At 38.1% G+C, this 27,682-nt stretch overlaps 1 pseudogene and 1 gene segment (V, D, J or C); both read left to right on the forward strand.

Annotated features, from left to right (window-relative positions):
• The first annotated feature begins 2,968 nt into the window (after positions 1–2,968).
• On the forward strand, positions 2,969–3,419 carry LOC102841935. The segment is given in 2 exon segments: positions 2,969–3,014; positions 3,100–3,419. Coding segments are annotated over 2 exon segments (366 nt in total).
• Positions 3,420–4,061: 642 nt separating this feature from the next.
• LOC102842315 lies at positions 4,062–5,145 on the forward strand (annotated as a pseudogene).
• The last annotated feature ends 22,537 nt before the right edge of the window (positions 5,146–27,682 follow it).

A 27,682-nucleotide genomic window follows, 5' to 3' on the forward strand; every position in this document is an offset into this window, starting at 1 on the left:
CCAATCCTGATGCCACGTTTTTCTTCATAGAACCCAGCTTCTCGTATTATTTGCTCAGCATACAGGTTGAATAAGTATGGTGAAAGAATACAACCCTGTTAAAGTGTATATATATGTCTATTTTCATTAAGCAAAAAGACAAACAAAAGGAAGACATTTTGAAATAACTAGTCCATGGACTAATATAGTTTCAGAGACCAGAAGTATTAACTAGTGCCCAGTTTCCACTGACTGCTCTGAATGGCTGGCATCAAAACATCCATGATATAGTTGGAGAAAATATGGAATTAAATTCTATATCATAAAAACAGACTAATCTTTCTGGTTGAATAAAGACTGGTGATACTGTGGCCCATAGTCAAGTTTTATGACTGAAGTGGAACTTAACCCTGTGATTCAACTTTCAGCTAGAGAGTAATGGTGTAGCATGGTCGGCTAATGTGCCAGACTGTAAAGCCGTTTGAACTGCAAGGTCGGCAGTTCAACCTCACCAGCTGCTCCTCAGAAACCCTATACAGGGTCGCTCTGGTTTGGAACAGACTCAACCAACGGTACTTAACAACAACAACACTAGGTGAATAATAACACTAGAGATGTAAAGATGAGATCAAAACAACTATTTTTTCAAGGACACTGTTTATAAGAGCATGAAGGGTAGGAAAGGAGTAGGATTTGAAACAGGAAACAGGGAGAAATATGGCTAAGTGATATTGCATTACGGGGATTGTAATCAATAATGAAAGAAAATGTGAATGAAATGCTGAATGGTAAATTGATTTCCTCAGTAAACCATAATTCACTTCAAAACTAAAGCTAATAAGAGCATAACCAAAATTAGGAACTATAGCTGAAAATGTCAACTAATAACTGCAATATACAATGAATGATTCAAATAAAACAGAAAGTTGTCAAAAATAAATGGAATGCTTAAACTGATATCTTAGGCATAAGTAAATGGGAATGGAGACTTGTTGACCATTTTTAGTTCAAATCCATTGGCTTGTTGTGATTGAAATGACAAATTGAAGATTAAGAGCTTCATATTCAGCATCCCAAACAACATTTCCTGATATAACCTGAAGTATAATGTTAGGACTGATAGGTTATTATAGACATGGAAGGAAGAGTAATTATCACTGGTACAGAAATTACACAGCAAAACTGAAAGTCAAAGATAAATTGAAGTTTTAACAAACTATTTTACAATCTAAAATTGATCAAATGTGTGGTCAGAATTTGTGATAATCCTTTGTGATTACAGTTCAAAATTTGGTAAGAAAGAATAACTGGAAAATACAATGCTTGTGATACGAAAGATACCAGATATTTCATGTAGAATTTTGCATGATCAATGACTTATTCATGGGAATTTTCTTTTTTTTCTCTTCACATAAGACAATGGCTAGACTTCATTGTGTGCAATACAAAGGAATGAAATAAACTTCACAAGGCATTAAGATACAGGAGTGCGGTAAATCCAGTTTATTCTTCCAATCCAATATGTTTTTCATTAATTTCGACGCTAGGTGTCACCTACTCTAGTTATAGCACTGTGTTAATCTGCATCAGAGTGATCTACAGTGATCATGTTCTGAAGAAAAGGAAGATGAACACATGCCTGGAATAGCTGGTCCATATCTACATCTATGTGAAAACCACCACAGCCAGTTGCTCACCCTCAATCTTTGCAGAATCTCCAAAAAAGAGCACTAATTTCCATTCAGAAATGATCAGCATGAGATCTGAGAACTTGGCAATAAATTACTGTGAGAGACCAAGACTGAGAAGGCAATGTGAGCACAGGCAATGAGCTACCCTGCAAAGAGTTCTCTGGCCTGCAGAGGGCACTAAGAAACTATTGAGAATATGGAGCAGATGTAGGGAGTTTGGTAGCAGTTTCCTGAAGGCTAGTGAGTATCCTCTTTAGGATAAGCAGGAAATACTTTTTTTTCACTAAGTTTTATAACTAAAACTGTTCTTCTGGTGCTTCACACAAGTTCTACAACACTCATTAAGGTTTAAATTTTCATGTCAACTTTAGATGACAAAAAGGCAAGTGATTGTCCAAAAGCTACAATCTATTACCTAAAGTATATTATCAACTGTAATGAGAAGTTCTGGAGAACTTATATTTAAATGGAATTTTCACATTTACCCATAAAGAATAACAGTGTACCATCAAGTATTTTCTTTATTTGTGAGTTTGAAATATATTCTTGAGAGAATCTATTACCTTTCTCCATATTCAAGGGTCCATTATTTCTACACACAACTATTCTGAAAACTCTTTTAATAAAATGTGGGATTATAATAAATGATTTAGTATAAGTCTTTTTTCTGCAGGCCATATGTAAATCTCAATAAGATGAATTGACACAGTGGCTCAAGCATAAGGATGTGAGTTTTGCACAGGACCCAATAGTGTTTTGATCTCTTGAACCTAGAGTAATTGTGAGTTGGAGCTGACTTGATGACAGGTAGGACAACAAAAACATACTTTCACTCTAACAACCCAACTGAAATGAAGTAGTATCATATCCAAAGTCAAAACTTGATTTCCTACCTGTAAATCTTATTTAATCCTGTCTTCAGACAGAATAAGAAATGACACAAAGAGAAGCATGGTTATTCTGCTTCACTGTATTCTTCAGTGTGAGTGGTGTCACACACCCAGAGTTTCAGGATGTGGTAGAAGATCCAAGTTCCCAATCTGGACTTGATTAATCAAAACAACATGATTTGCATCGTTAGCATTCCTTGCTTGTTTGGCTGTGTGTCTTGGAAATCATCAAAAAATAAATATGTTCCTCAAATGGGTGACAGGCCTAAGTCTTAAATATTCTGCCTCATGAATATGTAAATAATCTGAAGTTTACTACATCAGATAAGGATATATCTGTGTTCCTAGAGCCCATCCAACAATCATACCACTCTCCATTAGATGATCTAGGATAACAGCTGTCTAACCATGGACTGGACTTTGAGAGTCATCTTGTTGGTTGCAGCAACTACAGGTAAAATAGTTCCCAATCCCAGGGATGGGGAAGGGGTTTTGGGTATTCACAATGAATTTTATTCACCCCAATTTACTCTCAGTAGGTGGCCAATCCCAGGTCCAGCTGGTACAATCTGGAGCTGAACTGAAGAAGCCTGGGTCATCAGTGAAGATCTCTTGCAAGACTTCTGGATACACTTTCACTAGCTACTATATGAGTTGGGTGCGTCAGATTCCTGGACATGGCCTTGAGTGGATCGGATGGATTTATCCAGGCAGTGGTAATACAAACTACGCACAGAAGTTCCAGGGCAGAGTCACCATCACCAGTGAAAAGTCCACAAGCACAGCCTACATGGATCTAAGAAGTCTGAGCTCTGAGGATACAGCCATGTATTACTGTGCGAGAGACACAGTGTGCTAACCACATCCTGAGTGTGTCAGAAAACCTGAATGAGAAGGCAACTGCACTGACTTTAGAGATGATAGAGACAATTACTCTGCAGGCATGCTTATTTTGTTATTGTTGTTGCTGTTGGGTGCCATTGAGTCATTCTAACTCATAGCAACATTGTAAACAACAAAACAAAGCACAGCCTGGGCCTGAAACATCCTCACAATTCCTACATTTGAGACTATTGTTGCTGCCTCTGTGTCAATCCATCTTGGTGGGAGTCTGACCATCCACTTTACCAAGCATGATGTCTTTCTTCATGGAATTTTCCCTCCTCATAACATGGCTGAAGTATGAAAGACATAGACTTGTCATGTGATTCCTAAGAGCATTCTAGATGTATTTCTTCAAGGCAGATTTTATTGTTCTTCTGGAAGATCATACTCTTCTACAATTATATTTCAAATGAATCAAGTAATATTTGGGCTTCTTCATTCAGGGTCAATTTTAACATACTTATGAGGCTATTAAAAATACCATGGCAAATCTGCTTTCTGTTGCATGCCTAAGTGGTGCAATGATGCTGGGTGACCAAGACACAGAATCTGGTAGGAGGCTTTGGAATATTTGTGGGATGAGTTGTGCTGGGGCTGGTAGCCAAGGCGAAAAGAAATGTCAGTAAGCGAGAGATCCACTTATGCTGAGGAATTGAGCATCAAAAGCAGCACTATGGCTCAATGGAATAATCTTGAAATCTATGTGGGATTTACGAATCTCCTCAATCAAGTAAACACATAATCAGGGAAAAGAGGTTTTTAATTCACAGTTATGGTAGCAGATGGATCTGGATGGGGAAATTTAACATTAATCAACTCTATATTCCTCACCTATTTGTATTCTCCAGAGTATCCAGGATCTATCTCCCCCTAGAATAAAAAGTTTGTATTGGTGCAGCAATCCAAAGTTTAATCAAAGAAGGTGGAGTTCAGTTACTAGTCATGATAGTTGATACCCCAGGATTTGGAGATGAAGTAGATAATAGTAATTGCTGGAAACCTATTATTGATTACATTGATAATAAGATTGAGGATTACCTAAATCCAGAATCTCTAGTGAACAGATGTCAGATGCCGGACAAGAAAGTGCAGTGTTGTTTATACTTCATTGTTCCCTCATGTTTTGGGCTTAAACTACTGCATATTGAATTTATGAAGTGTTTACATGAAAAAGTGAGTATCATCCCTTTTATTGCCAAAGCAGACTCAAACACACCAGAAGAGTGCCAACAGTTTAAAATACAGATAATGAAATTCAAGAATATAATGAAAATATATGATTTTCCAGAAACATGCTGAAAAAGAAAACAAATTTTGTTAACAAGATAAAGGACCATTTATCTCTTGCTGTAGTAGGTAGTAATACTGTCATTGACATTAGTGGCAAAAGAGTCAGAGGAGGGCATTGTCCATGGGGTATTGCTAAGTTGAAAACAGTGAATATTGTGATCTTAAATTCTAAGAAATATGTTGATAAAGACACATATGCAGAACTTGAAAGATATCACTAATAATGTACCTGGTGAGAACTATACTGGCAGAAAACTGGCAGCTGTGACTTATAATGTAGTTGATAACAACAAGAATAAAGACAGCTTACAAAGAGCTCTCTGGCACAAATGGAAGAGGAAAGGAGGCAGCATGTCACCATTTTCCACTGTAATCAACATCCACACTGCTTGTTAACTCTGCTCATTTGATGCTCTGTCCAAAGCTACTGCTACCCATCATCTGGGGTTACCCTTACTTGAGCCATCTGTATAACAAACAGATACTGAATGGTTAAAATCAGAAAAGTGTGTTTCATGGTTGTACTCTTTTACCATAATTATTTAATTTGCATGCTGAGAAATTTGATTATATGAAGAAGAATGTGGCATTGGGATTAGAGAAAGACACATGAACAATATGTGGTATGCAGATGAAATTAAAGGAGAGTTACAAACTTTACTGCTGAAGGTCAAATTCTACAATATTCAGTATGGATTACACCCTAAAGTAAAGAAAAAAAAGTTCACACTTTTTTTTCACAATTCACAACAAATAACATCATGATAAAAGAAGAAAAGATGAAACTATCAAATACTTCGTTTTGCAAAGATCCATAATCACCACTCATGGAACTAACAGTCAAGAAATCAAGTGACTTATTCATTAGACAAAGATGCTGCAAAGATCTTGTTAAAGTCTTAAAAAACAAAGATATCAGTTTGATGACTAAAGTGCATTGGAGGTAGATGGAGCTTGATGGTGGCTAGGGTGGAGGTGGAGTGAAGTTTGCCTTCAGAAATACCACAGAATACCAGGCCAAGCAGATCCAGAGCACAACTCCAAAACTTAGAACCATATAGGTACGAATATTTAAAAAACTTTGAATGTGAATAGCTAGTGGAACTTGAAGCAGAAGTAAGAAATTGGGTACTTTGGAATCTGCTGGTCTTGGCGACTCACAGTCAATGACTTTGGCGAGACCAAATGGCAAGACCAAGCAGGGGAGCAGACACAATATGGAAAAATGCAGCAGGAACCTCAGAGCATAGGTGGACAATTCACTTTTTTGGTTTTGTTTTCTTCTGATTTTCCTTTATTTGGTATCTATTCATCAGCACCCCCAATGTTTGTGCACCTCCATTCTTATGACTAGAGTGGGGGGCCTGAGCAAGCGGACACGCAACAATTCTTCTACCACACATGCACACAGATGCTCTTAGCCCAAAAGCTGGCCCTGAAATGTTTTATTTGTTTTGTTTTGTTTTTCTAATAAGGGAAAAGCCAGAAAAGGGGTGTAGAGAAGGAAAGAGAGTTTAATAACAAAACAGGCTGAAAGTTAAATTAAATCCTGAGGTACAGCAAAACAACCAACAGTGGCAACTTGAAATCTCTCAGGCAGCTTTGAAGGCAAGAAGCTGAAGAAAGGACATTAAAGTCATACTCATATTAGGCTACAGATTTTTTTTTTTTTTTCCTTCTCTCCCTCCTCTCCCTTTTCTGAGGTTATAGACTACAGTTTTTGTTTGTTTGTTTGTTTTTCTGGTGCTGTTTTGCTGTTTTATGTTCCACCTTCTACCTTTTGGGGTCTCTTTCCCTATATTAACCAAGAAGAGACAGAAACTGCTGCCATATAGTCAAGCTAAAATCACACTCTATAAAACACCAAAACCCAGGCAAGAACCAATACCAACTGCCATATACCAGGGAAATAGACAATACTTGTGAAAGTTACTCTGAGTTAAGAAATAAGAAGAGTGAAAAGGGAAGCACATCTCCTGATCAATCAGAAAGCATAAAAAAAATCAAAACACTCAATTAAGTATTAAGGCCACAGGTAAACACTAAACATGTCCAAAATGCAAAAGCAGATGACCACATCAGCACATGTTCAGAAACAAGATAAAAATGCGTGAGACAAATGACCTAGAGGTAGACCTAGATTAGATTCTGGAAGGAGGGCAGTCTTCGAAAATGCCTAAGAAAGAATTCAGAAAAATGATTATAAAATAAGGAAGAAGTTAGGAAAGTGCTATAGGAACAATCAAATAAGAGAGATACAGCATTGGAAACTATTCAAAACCTTCAGATAGAGGTCCAAACGATCAGTAACAAAATATTAGAAATAGAGAACACTCTGAAAGGGCAGGGGAGTAGAATAGATGAGATGGAAGGCAGAACCAGTGAGCTGGAAGACAAATCTCTCAATACCACTAAAATAGAAGAACAAATACAAAAAAGGATAAAAATTCTGAGAAAGGTCTAAGACTCATGTAGGACAACATGAAGAGGAATAACTTAAAAATTATCAGCATTCTAGAACAAGAAGAATCACATAATTCCACAGAGGAAATAATTGAAGAAATGCTGGAAGAAAATTTCTCTAACATCCTGAAAAGTGAAAAGATAAACATACAAGAAGTTCAATGAATCCAAGAAGGATAGAACCCAAAACAAAATCACCAAGACATATCTTAGTCAAGCTCTCCAAAATCAAAGATAAAGAGACACTTCTGAAAGCAGCCAGGGAAAACAGAAGTGTCAACATACAAAGGCAAACAAGTCAGATTAAGCTCAGATTTCTCAGCAGAAACAATGCAAGCAAGAAGGCAATGGGGATATATATATAAAACCCTGAAAGACAAAACATGCCAGCCAAGAATCCTTTATCCAGAAAAGTTATCAATCAAATATGATGGTGTAATCAAAACATTCCAAGATAAACAGAAGCTAAGGGATTTTGCCAAAGCAAATCCTGCACTACAAAATAACCTAAAGGGAGTTCTGTGGACTGAGACCCAACAAGAACAGACAACAACCAGAGATTGACATAAGTGGCAGCAACTCCCTGAATTAAGTCAGCAGAAGGAAGAGTTGAGAACAGAACAAAACTAGAAGTACAAACTCAGAGAATCTGGGAGGTCAGTCTATGATCAGAACAAGTGCAATGTAAAAGAAGGTAAACACGTAGGAATAGAGATCCAGGTAGTGAGAAGTTTAGGTCGATTACAGAATTAAATAGACTGCACTAAATGCAAAGAAGAGTTAATGGACTATAAGGAAACCTCAAAGAAAATTAACCCTTAACACATACCAAGAGAATGAAAATCCAAGAAGAATTGGAAACATTAACACTACGATGAAACTTACAAGAAAGAACACAAAAAGCATGAACTCAACAAAGGAAGACACACAGAACAAACAAGCAGCAACACCACAAAAACAAATAAACATAATGGCAGCAATTAATCAATACCTATCAATAATTACACTGAATGTAATTGGAATAAATGCACCTGTAAGTAAAGAGACAGAGGGTGGCAGAATGGATAAGAAAACAATATCCTTCAATATGTTGTCTATTAGAGACATATCTCACATGCAGAGACAAAAACAGATTAAAAGTCAAAGGATGGAAAAAAATATACCAAGCTAATTGCAATAAAAAGTGAACAGGAGTGGGGAAGACGTAACATTGTGAAAATGTCAATACTGCCCAAAGCAATTTACACATATAATGCAATCCCAATCCAAATTCCAACGACATTCTTCAAAGAGATGGAAAAAACAATTACAAACTTTATACAGAAAAGAAAGAGACCTAGGATAAGCAAAGCACTGCTTAAGAAGAAGAATAAGTTTGAAGGCCTCTCATTTCCTGACTTCAAAATTTACTACACGGCTACAGTGGTCAGAAAAGCTTCATACTGGTACAATGAAAGATACATAGATCAATGGAACAGAGTTGAGAATCCAGAAATTAATGCATCTACATACAGACAACTGATTTTCGACAAAACACCTAAATATTTCTCATTTGGAGGTGATAGTCTCTTCAACAGATGGTGCTGGCAGAACTGGAAAATAATATGCAAAAGGTAGAAAGAAGACCTTCATCTCAAACCTCATACAAAAACCAACTTAACATGGATTAAGGACCTAAATGTGAATCCCAGAATTATGAAGACCATCAATGAAAAAATTGGGACAAATGTGAGGGCACTAATTCAGGGAATACACAGACTACAAAACATTTTGAAAACCACACAAACAAAAATAGACAAAATAGAAGAGTGGGACATACTAAAAATGAAAAACTTAGGTGCATCAAAAGACTTCACAAGAAGAGTAAAAAAGGAACTCACAGAATGGGAAAAAAATCTTTTGCAATGAAACATCAGACAAGGGACTCATATCTAAAATATACAGGAAATTACAACACCTCTACAAGAAAAAACAAGTAACCCAATTAAAAAGTGGGCACAGGACATGAACAGACACTTCACCAAGGAAGACATCCGGGCAGCCAACAAATGTATGAAGAAATATTCACGATCACTAGCCATTAGAGAGACGCAAATCAAAATAACAATGAGATATCATCTCACACCAACAATAACAGTAAAAATCAAAAATGTAGAAGACAGTAAATGCTTGCGGGGATGTGGCCAGACTGGGACACTCCTGCATTGCTGGTGGGACTGCAAAATGTTCCAACCTCTCTGGAAAGCCATATGGCATTTCCTAAGGTTGAAAATAGAAATAGCTTATGATCCAACAATTCCCTTACTTGGTATTTACCCACAAGAAAAATGAGCCACAACATGAGAAGATATATGCACACCAATGTTCATAACAGCACTAATTACAATAGCAAAAAGATGGAGGCAGTCAAAGTGCCCATCAACTGAAGAATGGGTAAACAAACTGTGATACATACATACAATGGAATACTATGCTACCTTGAAGAACAACAAGGAAGCTGCAAGCCACCTTATAACATGGATGAATCCTGAGGGCATTATGTTGAGTGAAAATAGTCAGTCACATAAAGAGAAATACTGCATAGGACCACTACTGTAAAATATTAAGAAAACGAACCCATACTAAAGGGGGGTCAGGGAGGCTTCTCTGTTGATTGCTGGAATGCTGGGGATGGGTGAGGGGAGGGAGGGGAAGGTGGAGCACAGGGTAGGGATTAAACACAGGATAGTTTGGGTGCAGGGAGGGGGGCAATATACAAGAAGGGAGAGGGTAATGGAAGTACAAAGCAGATGGGAGAACAATTACGCAAGTTTGAATGGGCTAAGAGAGGTAAATAATGATGTATGCACAACCTTGGAACAACAGGGCTCTGGGATACAGAGATTGAGACATGGTTGGAATGGGAAAAAGGGGAGAATAAGGTTAATATGAATAGTTTGAAGAGGGGAAAGTATACTAAAATGCTTGACTGTCTTATGAATATTTGTTTCCCTTGCCTGCTATTGTAAAATAGACACTTGGGTGGTATAGAAAGGAATGTTGGGAATAAAGATTACAGAAAACTTGTAAGTCTATCTTCAGCCTATAACCAATACATAAAGCGGTTCTAGAACTTGCCCAGTGAAATAGGCCTCTTGCAAAGCCTTTGCAGAGTATAGGATCTAAGGTGGAATCCTGAGTCCTATCCAGAACCTTCTGACTTGGGATATTCCTACTAGAAAGGACAAGTAGATGAACCTAGAACTGCTAGAGCAACAGAAGATACATCTTCAAAGAAAGATCATCAGGAAAAAAAAAAAGTCAGCATAATTGGCTACTATAACAATAAGCAAACTGTTCACCAGGAAGACATCACTGAAAGCAATCAAGTTCCTTCTGGACAAACTCCCTTCTAAGACTGAAATTCAGAGGGAAAACATGAAGAAGCATGTAATCTCGCTGGTGACAATATTGGTCTACTTGTGAGTGGAAGAGGGGGAAAGGCAGCAATGAAGAAATGGGCTGAGTTCAACCACAGTCCATTGACTCCCATTGACCTCGAGATGAGAGAGAGAAGAGGATGATCTGGTTGCTCCAAAGTGGGGTGAGCCCTGGGGACAATTGAGCCCATGGACAAGGACATAGTCACAGAGGGTTAGAGATGAGAGTGAGGCATCCAGCTGATATGAGGGGTAGATGCACAAGAACACCCAAACTGGCAGACAGTACCCATTTGACCTAGCTTGCTAATCAGAACTCAATTAGAGGAAGCTTTAAAAAAAAAAAAAAAAAATTTGATAAAGGTTACAAGAGGAAATTGCTACAATTTAACGAATCTAACATATACTCATGGGGATTGTTGTTGTTGTTGTTGTTGTTTATTGTTAAGTGCCGTCGAGTCGGTACCTACTCACAGCCACCCTATGCATAGCAGAACGAGAAACTGTCTGATCCTGGGGCAAGCTCACTATTGTTAGCACGCTTGAGGCCAGCAATGCTGCCACTTGGCCAATCCATCTCGTTGGGGGCCTTCCTCTTTTCCTCTGACCCTCCACCTTACCAAATATGATATGCTTCTCCAGTGACTGTTCCCTTCTGACAATTTGTCCAAAGTATGAGAGATGAAGTTTGGCCATCTTGGCCTCCAAGGAACACTCTGGTTGCTTTTCTTCCAACACGGATCTGTTGGTTCTTTCGGCAGCCCATGGCACTTTCAATATTCTTCTTCAACACCATAACTCAAATGCATCAATTCTTATACAGTGTTCCTTATTTACTATCCAGCTTTCACAATTATATGAGGTTGTTGAAAATATCATGGCTTGGGTCAGGTGCACCTTAGTCTTCAAGGTGACATCGTTCCTCTTTAATGCTTTCAAAAGGCCTTGAGCAGCAGATTTGCCCAATGCAATACGTTGTTTGATTTCTTGACTGCTGCTTACATGAGTGTTGATAGTTGATCCAAGAAGAATGAAGTCCTTGACATCTTCAAACTTTTCTCCACTGATAAGAATGTTGTTTATTGGTCCGGTGGTGAGGATTTTTGTTTTCTTTCCATTGAAATGTAATCCATACCGAAAGCTGTGCTCTCTGATCTTCATCAATAAATATTATAAGTCTTCTTCACTTTCAGCAAGAAAGATTGTATCATCTGCATATTACAAGTTGTTAATCAGTCTTCCTCCAGTCCTGATGCCACTTTTTCTTCATATAAACCCAGCTTCTTGGATCATTTGCTCAGCATAAAGGTTGAATAAGTATGGTGAAATAATACAACCTTGTTGCACACCTTTTTTTAATTTCAAACAATTCAGTGTTCCCATGTTCTATTAGAACAACTGCCTCTTTGTCCATGTACAGATTTTTCATGCACACAATTAAGTGTTCCAAAATACTAATATTTTGCAATGTTGTCCATAGCTTGTCATGTTCCACACGATTGAAAGCTATTGTGTAGTCAATAAAGAACAGCAATACATCTATCTGATATTCTCTGCTTTCTGTCAAGATCCATAGGACATTAGCAATGATATTCCTCATTCCATGACCTCTTCTGAATCCAGCTTGAACATTTGGAAGTTCTCTGTCAATGCATGCTTGCAGCTGTTTCTATATAATCTTTAGTAAAATTTTGCTCTCATGGGATATGAAAGAGATTGTCCAATTATTTCCTCATTCTGTTTGGTCACCTCTCTTTGGAATGGGCACAAATGCAGATTTCTTCCAATCAGTCAGCCAGATAGTCATCTTCCAAATTTATTGGCAGAGATGAGTGAGTGCCTCCTATATCACCTCACTTTCTTGAAAATTTTCAATGTTTATTCCATCAATTCCTATTGTCTTTTTCTTTGCCAATTCATTTAATGCATCTTGGACTTCCTCCTTCAGTATCATTGGCTCTTGATCATATGCTACCTCTTGAAACGGTTGAAAATTAACCATTTCCTTTAGTGCAGTGGTTCTGTGTATTCCTTCCATCTTCTCTTAATGCTTTCTGCACATTAAAAAGTTTGCCTAGAGAATCCTTCAATAATAAAGTTGAGGCTTGAATTTTTTCTTCAGTTCTTCCAGCTTGAGAAATGCTGAGTGTGTTCTTCATTTTTGGGTTTCTGACTCCAGATATTTGCACATTTTGTTGTAATATTTGGTTTCATCTTCTCAAGATGACCTTTGAAATTTTTGGTTCAGCTCTTGGACCTTCTCATTTCTTCCATTTGCTTTAGCATCTCTATGCTGGAGAGTAAGTTTCAGTGTCTCTTCTGACATCCATTTTGACCTTTTCCTTCTTTCTTTTCTTCTTAATGTCTTTTTGCTTTCTTCATGTATTATGTTCTTGATGTCATCCCACAACTCTTCTGGTCTTCAGTCTTTAGTGTTTAATGTGTTAAATCTGTTCTTCAGATGGTCTCTAAATTCAGGTGGGATATATTCAAGGTCATATTTTGGCTCTCATGGACTTGTTTTCATTTTCTTCAGCTTCAGTCTGAATTTGCATATGAGGAATTGATGGTCTGTTCCACAGTCTGCCCTTGTTTTCACTAATGATATGGAGCTTTTCCATCATCTCTTTCCTCAGATGTAGTCATTTTGATATCTGTGTATTCCATATGATGAGGTCCATGTGTATAGTTGTCTCATGCTGTCTGAAGAAGGTATTTCAAATGAGCAAATCATTGATTTTGCATAATTATATTGTATGATCTCCATTATCATTTCTATCACCAAGGCCATGTTTTCCAACTACTGATCCTTCCTCTTTGCTCCTCACCTTTGCATTCCAATCACCAGTAATGATCAATAAATATTGATTGCATGTTTGATCAATTTCAGATTGAAAAAGTTGGTAGAATTCTTCTATATTGTACTCACTTGCTTTAGTGGTTGGTACACAAATTTGAATATTAGTGGAATTAAGTGGGATTCCCTGTAGGGTAGGCCCATGGATATTATCCTATTACAGATGACATTGTACCTCATGACTGATCTGGATATGTTCTTTTTGACAATGAGTGAAACACCATTCCTCTTCAATTAATCATTCCCGGCATGGTAAACCATGTGTTTTTCAGATTCAAAATTGTCAATACCATTCCATTTCCGCTCATTAATGCCTAAGATATTGATGTTTATGCATTCCATTTCATTTTTTACAACCTCAAATTTTCCCAGATTCATACTTCCTACATTCCATGTTCTGATTTTCAATGGATGTTTACAGCTGTTTGTCTTCATTTTGATTTCTGCCCATCAGAAAATGAAGGTCCCATGGGCTTTTCTCCCATGGGCTTTTCTCCATTCATGTCATGGTGGTCAACTGTTCTTTGAGAAGGCAGCTCTTCCTCAGTCACATTTTGAGTTCCTTTCAACTTGAGGGGCTCTTTTTCTGGCACTATATCTTACAGTGTTTCTCTGCAATTCCTAAGATTTTCAGTGACTAAATATTTGGAAGTAGTTCATTATTCCTTCTTCCTAGTCTGTCTTCATCTGGAAGCTCATCTGAAACCTGTACACCATGGGTGACCCTGCTGGTATTTAAAATACCGGTGGCATAGCTTTCAGAATCACAGCAAATCACAAGCCACCACAATATGACAAACTGACAAATGAGTGGTGGACTCATGGAGGTAGTACCCATAAATACCAACAGAGAGTGAAGGAGTCTTCAAATCAAGTATCAATGCTATCCCCTCTGTACACATGGTAGTTAGTTACAGGCAACTTAGACACTGGATACCTAAAATGAGGGGGAAATATAATCATAAATTGACAGGCTTAAAAAGTTTCTAGATGGAGTTTAGTTTAAGAGTATTTGGGGAAAAAAAGAGTCTCCACTGAATAGTTTTTATGTTGTCTAGATGGGTCTGGTGAAAAGAGATGGAGATAAGATTCATATGATTCAATACTGAATAATTGTTATCATGATTAATTGCAACTGTCACAATTATAAAGGTAGAAGCTTTGTAACAAAAACAGTGGAGTGGTTAATCTTACAGTCCAGAAACAGAGGACCCTAAGACCATCAAGAGAGAAGAGCACAAGCAGAATGTGGTATCTTACCCAGAGAAACAGCAACACCAGAGATGGAGGCAGAGATGGGGTCATGGAAAGGGGGAGTGGCTAAGGACTCTAGATTGATGGGAAGAGAGGGGTTAAGAACTGATGGCCAGGAGGCAGACTTGCAGAATGTGCCTTTTGGAGGTGTAAATTATTATATATGCCTAAGGGTGGCTTTGTGTGTGTGTGTGTGTGTGTGTGTGTTTAGCTAAAGTGAATAAACAGAAATACAGTTAACTGATGGTACATGTAGGGGATTATAATCAATGTAATGAAACAAGGTGTGTGATTTGTTGAATGTAAAACTGATGATCTACCCTGTAAATTTCTAGTCAATTCACAATAAAAATAAATAAATAAATAAAGTGGATTCAAAGCTTATTGGTAGAGAGACCTGAGCATACATGACACAAAAAAAGGAGTCACTTATAACTTGTGGCAAATGACAAGATGTGCCATAGTCATCCTGAGATTTGTGATGGCTTCAGAGACAAGAAAACATATTGGCATTGCAGAAACATACCTGTGGCTCATGGAGATAAATGTGTGCATTTTTTCTTCTTTTCTGCACTCCCATAGTCAACAGAGGTAAATATGACCCACACTTAAGTACAACATCAGGTAAACCCACATGTACGTGGTTACCATTAAAGAAGAGAGGAACTACCAACATTAATTCTGCTGGACAGGTCCTGCTCTAAATCTGCAGTTTTCCTTGACCAGTGATTGAAAAGTCCACTCTAAAAAAAGTAGTTTTACAGAGAAAAGGTGGAGGGGAAAAAAAGAGAGAAAAGGCAATAGACTGGCTCATATGGAACAGCGTGCACATCTCCAAATCACTTAGGATGCTGTGAAGGCAAGAGAACAGTAGGTGGTGCAGAGGCATACTGCTTATTAGTGGATAGAAAGCTGTTGCTGACTTTCTTTTTCCTCTATTCTTAACTATTTTTTCATTGTTGTTTAGTGGTGTCTTTGTTTCCTTCTTTAATGTATGTTTGCTTTCTCTTGCTGACTAAGCAGACAGGAGAGATAAACTGTGTCCATACAGCTCAGCCACAACCATATCCTCTACTATTCTAACCACTGGACAAGAGGTAATACCTGTTTCTATTCATTGGATCAATGACAAAAATCAACATCAACTAAATCCATCCAAACTGAACAGCTTGAACTCTGAACGGGGTTATGTTGTTGTTGTTGCTAAGTACCTTTGAGTTTGTTCTGGCCCATAGCATCCCATATAGGTTTTTGGAGAAGTAGCTTGAACAACTGACCTTGCAGTTCAAACCAACTTTTCATATTAGAGGTTCTCAATAGAAAGTGGGAAAATATGGAACAGAATTAAAAAGAAAAAAAGACCAGAATATTTGGAGCCTTGGTGTGGCAGATTCGGATAACCACTCAACCTCAAGATTAGTTTGACCCACAAAGTCAGCATTTCAAACTCACCACCTGCTCCTCAAAATCTTATACAGGGTCGTTTTGAGTAGGAACCAACTCAAAGGCACTTAACAACAGCAATAACAAAACTGGTTGGATAGAGATTGGTTAAACCCCTGAGACTAAAACCCTCAGTCATACTTCAAACATAGAACTGAACTTCCCCCAATGGCTCAAATGTTAGCTAAAAACTAACAAGTTCTATAAAGGCATGCACTCCTCAGAATAATTAACCATTTGAGAACAGCAGCATTTGCTGTAAACTTAGTTAATATTTGGAATGTGAAATTTATGAATTGTTAATCAAAGCCAACTGGATGTTCTTAAAACTTAAAATAATGCTTAAAGATTGATATCCTAGGACATTATTGCTAAATGTCTTTGGGTAGGTTCTGACTTATATGTAGCGTTTTTGAGAAGCAGTTGGTTAGTTTGAATTACCTACTTTCATATTCATGCTGACCTACAGTTCAGTGCTTATCCCCTATAGCCATATCAGTATGTTAGTATGTGTCCACACTACAATGGGGGAAAAAATTATCTTTCTTGGTTATCAAGATGTAGGGGTGGGGCAAGGGGAGGGTGAGGAAGGTGGAGCACAGGGTAGCAAAAGACACAAGGTAGTTTGCATGCAGGTGTGGTGGTGGGGGGGACAATACACAGGAAGGTGGGGGGAAATGGAAGAACAAGGTAGTTGGGAGAACATCTAGGCAGGTTTGCATGGGTTAGGTGGGACAGAGGTAAATAGTGATGTATGTTCAACGTTGGAACAACAGGGCTCTGGGAAACAAGGATTGAGACATAGTTTGAATGGATAAACGTGGAGAAATAATGTTCAGATGCTTGGCTGTCTTTTAAATCTTGGTTTCCTTTGCCAATATTGTAAAATAGACACTTGAGAGGGAGAGAAAGGAATAGCCAGAAACATCAGTGTAAAAAGCTTGTAAGTCAGTCTTCAGCCTATAACTGATTGGGATAACTAAAATGTGGCTACAATGTGCCCAGTGAAGGAGGCTTCCTTTGGAGAGTTTACATTGCATAAGACCATAGGTGGAATTCTGATTCCCATCTAGAATCTTCTGAGGTTGTTAATTGCCACTTTAAAGGACAGACAGACTAGCATGGAGTTGCTAGAAGAACAGAAGATGTTTCTTGAAAGAAAGACCAGCAGGAAAAATAAAAAACAATAATGGCAGTCTGATTGAGCAAGCAAACGGTTTGCTGGAGAGCCATCAAGGCGAGTGGTCAGGTCTCCTCAGGGAAAACCCCCTTCCAAGACTGAGACTGAGACTCAAGGAATACATGAGCAGGCATGTGGTCTTTCTGGTGACCATGTTGGTCTACCGATAAGGGGAAGTTGGGGGGAAACCATATATGAAGTTGTAAGCTAAGTCTGATCACATTCAAAAGACTCCTCTCAACCTGAGTTGAGACCTGGTTAGCCAGCATAGGACAAGACCTGGGGACTCCTGGACCCAGGGGCAAGTACATGGCCACAGAGGACTAGAGCAGAGAGTGAGATACCCCATTGATATGACGTGAGGAGAGATGCTCAAGAACACCCATACTTGCAGATAGTACCCACTTGCTTCAATGGCTGGATGATCAGAATTTGACTAGAGAACGAAATAAGAGGAAAAAAAAGAGTAGTATGCTAAAATTTGGTGAATTTGACATATACTTATGGATGTAGTAGCTCAAAAGATGAAACAGATCTTTACAGTGAAGATCATTCCCACCCCCTCGCTACACAGGATTGACAGAGATGGGCAACTTTGACATTGGCTACCCCAAAAGTGGTGGGGGGGTGTACAAATGCAAGGCTTACAAGCTTCCAAAAGGAAACCTAGTTCCAGAGAGTGCAGAGGAAGGTATTATCTCCACTGAGTGGTTTCCAAATGTCTGTACAGGGCTGGTGAAAGGATAAGGGGATAAGACTCTTGTCATTCAATAGTGAATGATTGCTATCTGGACTGACTGTGAGTGTTGCCAATGTAAAAGTAGATGTTTGGTAAGAAAATGAAGGGAGTGGTTGATCTTGCAAAACAGGAGCAGAGGATCCTGGGACCATCAAGGGCGAAAAGTGGAGTTGGGAACACTATCCTGAGATGCAGCGACACAAGAGATTGGGGCAGAGATGATTACCTAGAGAAATAGAGTGACTGGAGACTCTGGACTCTGGGAGGGAGAGGGGCTGTGTGCTGACAACTGGGAGCCAAGCTTGCAGGGTGTACCTTTTGGTTGTTTGAATAGTTATATATTCCTGAGTACTTCCATGTACATTGCTCCACCCCACCCCCCAATAAAAAGAGGGAAAGGAAGCAAATGCTGTTGAATGAAGATGCATAGAGGGGATTGTAATCCTTGCAATGAATTGAAATACGATAAGATGAATGTAAAGCTGATGTTTTCCCATGTAATATATCACTCAATTCACAATAAAAACTTAAAAAAACAAAACATAATGTGCTTGAGAATCTTCAAGAAGGTGACTCACAATCAATTGTTCTGGATTATTAAAATCAGATGAACTAATCAGAAAATTTATAGTCACAATGCCAATCACCATTAAACAAGGGTCACAAAATTACAAAGGAAACTCCATCTGACATGCACCTGTTTGGTTCCCTGAGGAAATCTTTCAAGGACAAAGATTCACCTCTGATGATGAAATGAAGAAAACAGTGCATTTGTGACTCTATGCTCAGCCTAAAACATTTATAATAAGTGAATACAAAAGCTTGATGACAGATGGACAAGATATATTGAAAAACCAAGAGATTGTGTTGAAAAAATAATGTATTTGTTTTATAAATTGATTCAAATAAATTCTACAGGTACAGTTTAGATAATTCATGACTCTCCCACATACTATATGCAGATTCTTATTATTTTTATGCCTAGTATGTAGCACCCAACATAAATCTGCCAGTTTATTGTGGTGGCTTCATTATTGCTGGGATGCTTGAAGCTATGCCTCCTGTATTTGAAATACTAGTAGGATTACTGATGATGGATAAGAGTCAGTAAACCTTGCAGAGGAAAATATGTTAGGACACAGGAGAGACAGACCATTTCTGAATGGTTAACCACTGAAAAGCTTATGAATATAAGCAGAACATTGTCTGAAGTATATATATAAAATCTTCCTTCACACACACACACACACACATATTAAATACATGTTGTTGTTTTTAAGTGTCATTGAGTCAGTTCAAACCCATAGCAAACCTGGATAGGGTCTCCAAGGAGCAACTGGTGACTTCAAAGTCTTTTGAACTGCTGACCTTGCAGTTCAAATGGCTTTGAAGTCTGGCACGTTAACCCACAGTGCCACACCAGAACTACATATACCCAATTCACAATAAAAAGCTTCTCTTTTCCCCTACATTACTTAATATTTAACACACATTATAAAATGGATGATGTACAATCATGCTATCAGCTGTAACATAATTTCATTTGTTCAGGTCATACACAAGAAAGAATATCTACTCCTTCTGTTCTCTCTCATATTACAACTAAATGCATGAATTAACTGCAATGAGACTCTGAATGTGACTCAATAGTCCAAGGGTGGAAACACTATATCATGAGGAATAACCAGGTCCTCAGTTATTTTATTCTCCTAAATTATATCATCTTCTAGCCTTGATGAATGGATGAATCCAGACAGACAAAAAGATAGAAGAGCTTCATGTAAATTCAATTTCATTTTGTAGTTTTACATTTGTTGAAATGAAAATATGTGATGATGACACTTATATTTTATAATTTGTGTACATGTCTAAAGACTAAATATGTTTATGGGTAATAAGAGTTTAGCACAACAAATTTTCATAAGATATGACATTTTCCTAAATGCTATCATTAATTCCCTCCAACTCTAGAGTTTACAATATAACGGGGGGGGGGCATAGAAAGGGGCACTTTATTGTGATGATGAGGACTTGTGTATTTTTCTTCTACTTACATTTATGGGAGAGGAACCCTTGTACCAGGATTTTCAGTAGTTACCATTTTGCATTCAGTGATAGGACAGAAAACAAAGGAGACACCATGGATAGAGTCTGGATGGAGCGCAGCAGGATAAGCTTTGGACTGCTAACCCCAAAGCAAGAGGTTCAAATCTACCAACTTTTTACTGGAAACCATGTCCATCGAACTCTAAAGTTTGCAATGTTATGGGAGGACATAATGATGAAGACTTGTGCATTGTTCCTTTACTTGCCCATCTGGGAGAGCCATCTGAGTCCCAGGGTTTTCAGCAATTCACATTCAGCATTCAGTGATCAGGACAGAAAAAAAAGAGACACCATGTAGAAAGTCTAGATGTGGCACTGAATGATAAGCCTTGGACTGTTAAAGACAAGGTAAGAGGTTTAAATACACCAGCTGCTCCTTGGAAAGCCTGCAAGAGTCACAATGAGTAAGAATGGACTCTACAATACTTAACAACAACAGCTATATATATACACATTGAAGTCCTGGTGTGGCGCTGTAGGTTAATGCACCAGATTCAAAATCCATTTGAACTGCAAGGTCTGCAGTTTAAGCTCACCAGCTCCTCCTAGAAAACCCTATACAGGGTCGCTATGCTTTGGAACTGACTCAACAGCACTTCAGAACAACAACATATCTACATCAATATCTATCTATTTCTTTTTTGGATGTATACAAAATATTATTTCAACCTCTAATCACTATACAAAATGATAGTATAATTTCCTTTTCTTTGGTGGTGGTTGTGGTTGTGTGCTGTTGAGTTGGTTTCTATTCATAGCCAACATATACATTGCCTCTGAGGCTGCTAATGGACTGGACTGCAAGGTCAGTTTGAAGAGCAAGGTCAGTTGATCAAATCAATCAGCCACTCCTCGCAAACATTATACAAGGTTACTATGAGTTGGAACTGATTTGATAGCAATTAACAACAAAAAATCGTTATGAAAGCAGAAAGTCCTGCAAAATCCATGCGCATGATGACTCACAGATCCCAAAAGTCAAGAGTACCTACTACTATATCTTTGCTGGTTTTGTATTGGAATGTGTCTGTCAGGATATTTTTTGTAAAGTGCTTTCATAGTGAATTGCTCATTAGGTTTTTTCCCCCAAATCTTCTCATTTATAGGTGCTTCTTCTTCTTTTTTTTTTTTTAAATAAGTTTTTATTGTAAGGTTTACATGGAAGAATATCAGTTTTACATTCATCCTATAGTATTTCGTTTCATTGCAATGATTACAATCCCCTCCATGCATCAGCAAATAACCCATTCCAAGGTCATCAGTACACAGCTCCTCTTGCTCCCTGAGTTCAGTGTCCCTAGCTACTCCATCTGTCCATGTCATGTTCTCTGTCTCCATCCTTGGCATCTCTGCCTCTCTTGGTAGGGTCCTACTCTCTGTTCTTCTCATTTGATGGTCCCAGGGACTTCCGCTTCTGGGCTTCAAAATCAATCACCTCCCTTCTTTTGTAAAAAAAAAACCATCTACCTCTATATTTCCTACCCTCACAGTCAGTCCTGGTGGCAATTATTCACTATTGTACCACAAGAGTCTTATCCCCACTTCCTTTTGCAGCATGGTTCCAACAAATTGGAAATCATTCAGTGGAGATTCTATCTTCTTCCACCCCATCTGAACTAGGTCCTCTCTTGAAAGCCTGGAAGCCAGTCAGTCTTGCTTTTATAGGCCCCTCCATTTTGGGTAGCCAGTGTCTAAGTAGCCCATCCCTGTCAACCCTGTGTACCAAGGGGGTGGGGGTGAACCTCCCTGGAAAAATTTGTTGTCTTTTTTGAGCTATTACATCCATAAGTATAGGTAAAGTTCATCAAATTGTAGCAAGTTACTTTTTTTTTTTTCCCCCTATTGTAGTCTTATTGTAGTCGAGTTTTGATCATCCAGCCATCAAAGCCTGGACAACTGGGTACTATCTGTAACTATGGGTGTTCTAGTGTATCTTCCTGCACTTCATATCAGTGGGACACTTCATTCTCTGCTCTACTCCTCTGTGGCCATGTCACTGCCTCTGGGCCCAGGAGTCCCCAGGTCTTACCGTACTGCTGGCCATCCAGGTCTCCACCCAAGTTCACAGGGGTCTATTGAATGTGGTCAGACATAGCTCAGTGTGGTCATCAGCCAGACCACCTGCATGCTCATGTATTCCCCTTGAGTCTGTCTTGGGATGGAGTTTGCTCTGAAGGGTACCGACCCCATGCCTTGATGGCTTCCAGTAAGATCAGCTGACTTGTTCTTGAAGTAATCAATCAGACTGCCATTATTGTTTTGAATTTTTCTTGGTGGTCTTTCTTTTGGGAAGTATCTTCTGTTCTATTGTCCACTCCAGGCTCATCTACTCGTCCTTTCCTGTGGGAGATTTTTGATGACCTGATCTTTTTTTTTTCTTTTGTTATGTGTCTGATCAGGTATTCTACTTCACTCTGTATCGGTTTAGATAGGTCTTGTTTTCCTAAAAATGTATCCTTCTCTTCTAAGCTTTGAAATTTGTTGGAGTACAACTCTTCATAGTATTCTGATTCTGATATTATCCTTTTGATTTTCGTTGGTTCTGTTTTGACATCGCCCATGTGTTTTCTAATGGAATTTATTTTGTTTTCTCCCTGTTTTCTTTTGTTAGGTTTGACAATGGTTTGTTAATTTTTTTTTAATCATTTCAAAGAACCAGCTTCTTGTCCTGTTGATCCTTTCTGTACTTTTTTCTGTTTTCCAATTTGTTTCTTTCTGCTCTTATTTTTATTATTTCTTTTCTTTTAATGACTATAGGTTCCCTCTGTTGGTGTGTTACTAATTGTAGGAGATACTGTGTTAATGTGTTAAATTTGGTTCTTTCTCTCTTTTGTGTACACATTTATCACAATAAATTGTCCTCTCAGCATCTGTTTTACTGTGTTCCAAAGATTTTGGTATGTTGTCTTTTCATTATTGTTTGTTTCTAGAAACTATATGAATTCATGCTTAATTTCTTCTTTTACCCTTTCTCTTTTCAGCATGGTGTTGTTCAGTTTCCATGTATTTGATTTTATTTCCTTGGTCTTCTTATTGTTGATTTCTAGTTTTATGACACTGTAGTCTGAAAAGATTCTTTGTAGTATTTTGATGTTTGTCAATTTATGGAGGCTTGCTCTGAACACATTTATGAGGTCAAGTTGCTTGATTGTGCCATTTTGTTCCTCTGTAACTTTGTAGAGTTTCTCTTGAGTTATTCTGCCCCTTTTTGAAAGTGGTGTATTAAAACCTCCCAGTATCATTGTAGAATTGTTTATTTGTTTCTTAAATTCTAGTAATGTTTGCTTCATGTATTTTGGTGCTTTTTCATTGGGAGCATAGATATTTATTATGGTCATGTTGTCTTGCTTAATTACCATTTGATTATCAGATAGTGTCCTTCTTTATTTCTTATGATTGTTTTTGTCTTAAAGATTACTTATCAGAGATTAGTATTGCCACTCATGCTTGTTTATTGTTGCAGTTAGCTTCGTATATTTTTTCCATCCTTTAACTTTTAGTCTGTTTTTGTCTTTGTGTGTAATGTGTGTCTCTTTCAGGAAGCGTATTGATGGCTCTTGTTTTCTTATCCATTCTGCCACTTTTTATCTCTTCACCAATGCATTCAATCCATTGACATTCAATGTAATTATCAATAGGTATGAATTAATTGCTGCCATTATGTTAATTATTTGGTAGGGCTGTTCGTTCTTTTGTTTTGCATGCCTTCTTGTGCTGAGCTTGTATTTTTTGTGCTATTTCTTGTCGGTTTCTTCTTAGTTTTCATGTTTGTTTGCGCTGCTTGGAAGTTCATTTTCATGGTAAGTTACAACATATTAACTTTCTTTGGGGTTATCTTACAGTCTATTAACTTTTCTCTCCAGTTAAGACAATCTATTTTATCCTGTAATCTACCTGCTATCTCCACCACCTAGATCTCTGTTCCTACATTTTTCCCTTCATTGACAGTGATAATATTTTGATCTTTGGTTGACCTCCCAGGCCCTTTGAATTCTTTGTTGTAGTTTTGTTCTGTTCTGAACGCTGATATCTGTTGACAGAGTTCCAGGTGGTGTTGCCATGCCTGTCAATCTCTGGTTGTTGCCTGGTCTTATTGGTTTTCAATCCAAAGAACTCCCTTTAGGATGTTTTGAAGTGCTGGATTGGCTTTGACAACATCTCTTAACTTCTGTCTATCCTGGATTGTTTTGATTGCACCATCTTATTTAATTGACAGTTTTGCTGAATAGATGATTCTTGGTTGGCAGTTTTTTTTTTGGTTTTGTTTATGAGTCCCCATTGCCTTCTTCCCTGAATGGTTTGTGCTAAATAGTCAGAACTTAATCTGATTTGTTTGCCTTTGTAAGTAACACTTCTGTTTTCCCTGGTCACTTTTAGAATTCTTTCCTTGTTTTTGATGTTGGAGAGCTTGATTATTATATGTCTTGGTGACTTTCTTTTGGGGGCTTTCTTTCCTGGGGTATGTTTGGCTTCTGGAATGTTTGCATTCTCATTTTTCAAGATGTTAGGGAAATATTCTTCTAGAAGCTCTTCTACTATCTCCTCTGTGGACTTTTCTGATTCTTCCTGTTCCAGAATGCCAATAATTCTTAAGTTGTTCCTCTTTATGTCATCCAACATGAATCTTAGATTCTCCCCAGTTTTTTAAATCCTTTTTTCTGCTTGCTCTTGTATCTTAGTAGTATTGAGAAATTTGTCTTCTAGCTTGCTAATTCTTGCTTCCATCTCTTTCTGCTCTTTTCCCCTTTCAGTGTATTGTCCATTTTGATATATTATTATTAATCATCTGGGTCTCTTTTTGCATGTTTTGAGTTTTTTTCCAGTGCCGTATCAATCTCGTTTGTTTGCTCTTGTAGTACTTTTCTGACTTTTTCCTTGTTTTTCTCCACCACTTTTTGGAGCATTTTAATTTGTTTCCATATCATTCTTTTGAATGCCTTCTCAGGAAAATCTTAAACCTACTCTTCCTTTTCTGGAAAGCCTTTGTGTGTTTCCAGCTCCTTTGTCTCAGTTACTCTTTTCTGTTTTTGGACATGTTTTGTGATCTTCTTTTAATTTTATTGGTCATTTCCAGTAATTATGTGAGTTTTTAATGCTTAAATGGATGTTTGTTACTGTGTTATTAAGCTTACTGGGTGTATCCTAGTAGATATGATCAGGAGATAGGCTTCCCTTTTTTCATGTAATGCTTAGAGTTTGTTATTGGCTCTTGTCTCAATGGTAGAATACCATGGGGTATGTTTGTAGCTAGGCTATGTGGCCATGATCGCTGTCTCTTCTTGGGAAACATGGGGAGATAAATTATCCACCTCCAGGAAAAGTGTGTGATCAAAAGGACCAAAAACAGAAGCAATATAAAAACAGATACAATAAGCACCAATTTGAAACAAAAATAAAACTGTGACCGACTGGCCAGTTGCCTCACTACGCAGGCAGTCTGTGCACTGTAGAGGCCTCCAGCAGTGGGTGGGGGTGTCTGTCTGCTCATTCAGGCCCCTCCTCTAGTCACCACCATAGAGGTGCAGAGATAGATGTTGAAAATTTAATGGAAGAAAGATTGTCTACTATGTTTTTTCTCTGAAGGTCAGTTAGGTATCTGCATGTGCACAATGTAATTCTTGAGATAGTTTCATTCTTTTAATTTGGGGTATTACAGACTGTTTATATGGTTTGTCTATCAGGCCTGAGAGGCCTGCTTTTTTCTTGCTGGATATGGTGGAATAAAGGGTCCCACACAAGTTAATTTTTGAGCTGTGACCCAGAGGCTGACGTCATAAGCAGCTGCCAAAGAATTTTCCCTTTGGTCTGATAGGGCTCTTTCTCTCTGTGCTGTGGGAAAACTTTGAGCTCAATGCTGGAATTTTTTGGGGGGAGTGCACACCTACCCTCCTGAGGCCTTCCAGGCTGGGCAAAGAAGGCATGACATTGAAGAGGAAGAAAAAATATGTAGAATCTCCCCACACCTCCTTTTTCAACTGTCATTGCACCATTTTTTGTGCCAGTTTCCTGTGTTGGTCTGGTTGTAGCCTCACCTTCTGAACTCTGCCCAGGTGGGGTGGCCGCAAAAGGAGTCCCCTGCGTTCAGCTATTAATAAATAACAGTATTTTCCTTTATACCATTATTTTTTCACTGGTGTGTGTGTGAAACTGATACCCTGAACCATATACTAGGTCCAGAACTCTGAAGAATGGTTGAGAGCCATAGTTTCTGATTTCTCTAGTCTCTTTGTGACTAGTAATACTTGTCTTTTTATTTTTGTTATTGTTAAATAATTTTTAGTCTTCCTTTCTATTTTGACCCACTCTATCTGAGACCCTCTATTGTGATCCCTTTCATGGGAGTCATTACTGGAAGCCAGGCATCTTCTAGTTCCTTTGGTCTCAAAATCATTGAGACTGATGTTCACATAATCCATTGCTCCATTACACTAATTTCAATTCTTATCATTTCTTTCATCTTCACAGGAAAAGACCAATAGCTGTACCTTAGGCAACCACTAATTAGCTTTCAAGATTCTAGATGCTACTCACCCCAGAAAGAGATAAAACATTATATTTGTGGGCTGTGTTATTTCAATTGACCACAGTGTCCCCTGAAACTTAAGAATTTGAGCCTCAAGTCCCATCAACTCATTGTCTTTAGATATTTTTTAATATCTAGGAAATTTTTATCATTTTTTTCCAGTCTATGCTATGCCATATTCAGGAAACATAAACACTCTTGTGCAAATATCCTCTTTCATTCTCTGATACATTTGTGGGATATATAACTATATATTCCACTCTTCTTCCTGTATGTTTTCTTCCTATGTTAGATAAATCTTCATGGCAGTAGACAGTCTCATTCTTCTCACATGGATTAGTAGATGGGATTAATCTTTAAACCTTTTAGCTAAGAACTTAACCCACAGTGCAACCAGGGCTCTTGTAATAGGAGAAGTAGACATAAATCATAATGACATAATGACATCATCCATTGATGCTATCTTTACCTAGAATGTGAATATCTAAGTTGATCCAGCTAAATCTCTACACAAACCAGGGAATATTTTCCCTAGTTTAGTCAAACATAAGGCACTACCACCATGAAAGCAGCTGAGGAGAAGGCATCACTAGGATAGTGGGTGCTTGAAAATTGTCATTATTCTAAATCTTGCAACAGCCCACGTTCCTTTCAAGCTTTTCCTGGATGGGGGAAAGTCTTGGCAACCAAGGGAGATCAAAGGATGGAGCATGGCAGATTGCCATGTTCAGAGCAGAAATTATTCAGTATTATCATTGTTAGGTGCCTTCAAGGCATTTTCAACCCATAGCGACCCTATAGACAACAGAACAAATTGATACCCAGTCCTTTATCATCCTCACAATTGCTGCTATTTTTCATACCATTGCTACTGTGCAAATACATCCCATTGGGGAACTCCTTTTTTTTTGCAAATCTTCCATGTTACCATTCTTGATATCCTTCCCAGGGTCTGGTCCCTTC

The sequence above is a fragment of the Chrysochloris asiatica genome, unplaced genomic scaffold (assembly GCF_000296735.1).
Source record: "Chrysochloris asiatica unplaced genomic scaffold, ChrAsi1.0 scaffold00260, whole genome shotgun sequence".
NCBI classification, from domain to species: domain Eukaryota; kingdom Metazoa; phylum Chordata; class Mammalia; order Afrosoricida; family Chrysochloridae; genus Chrysochloris; species Chrysochloris asiatica.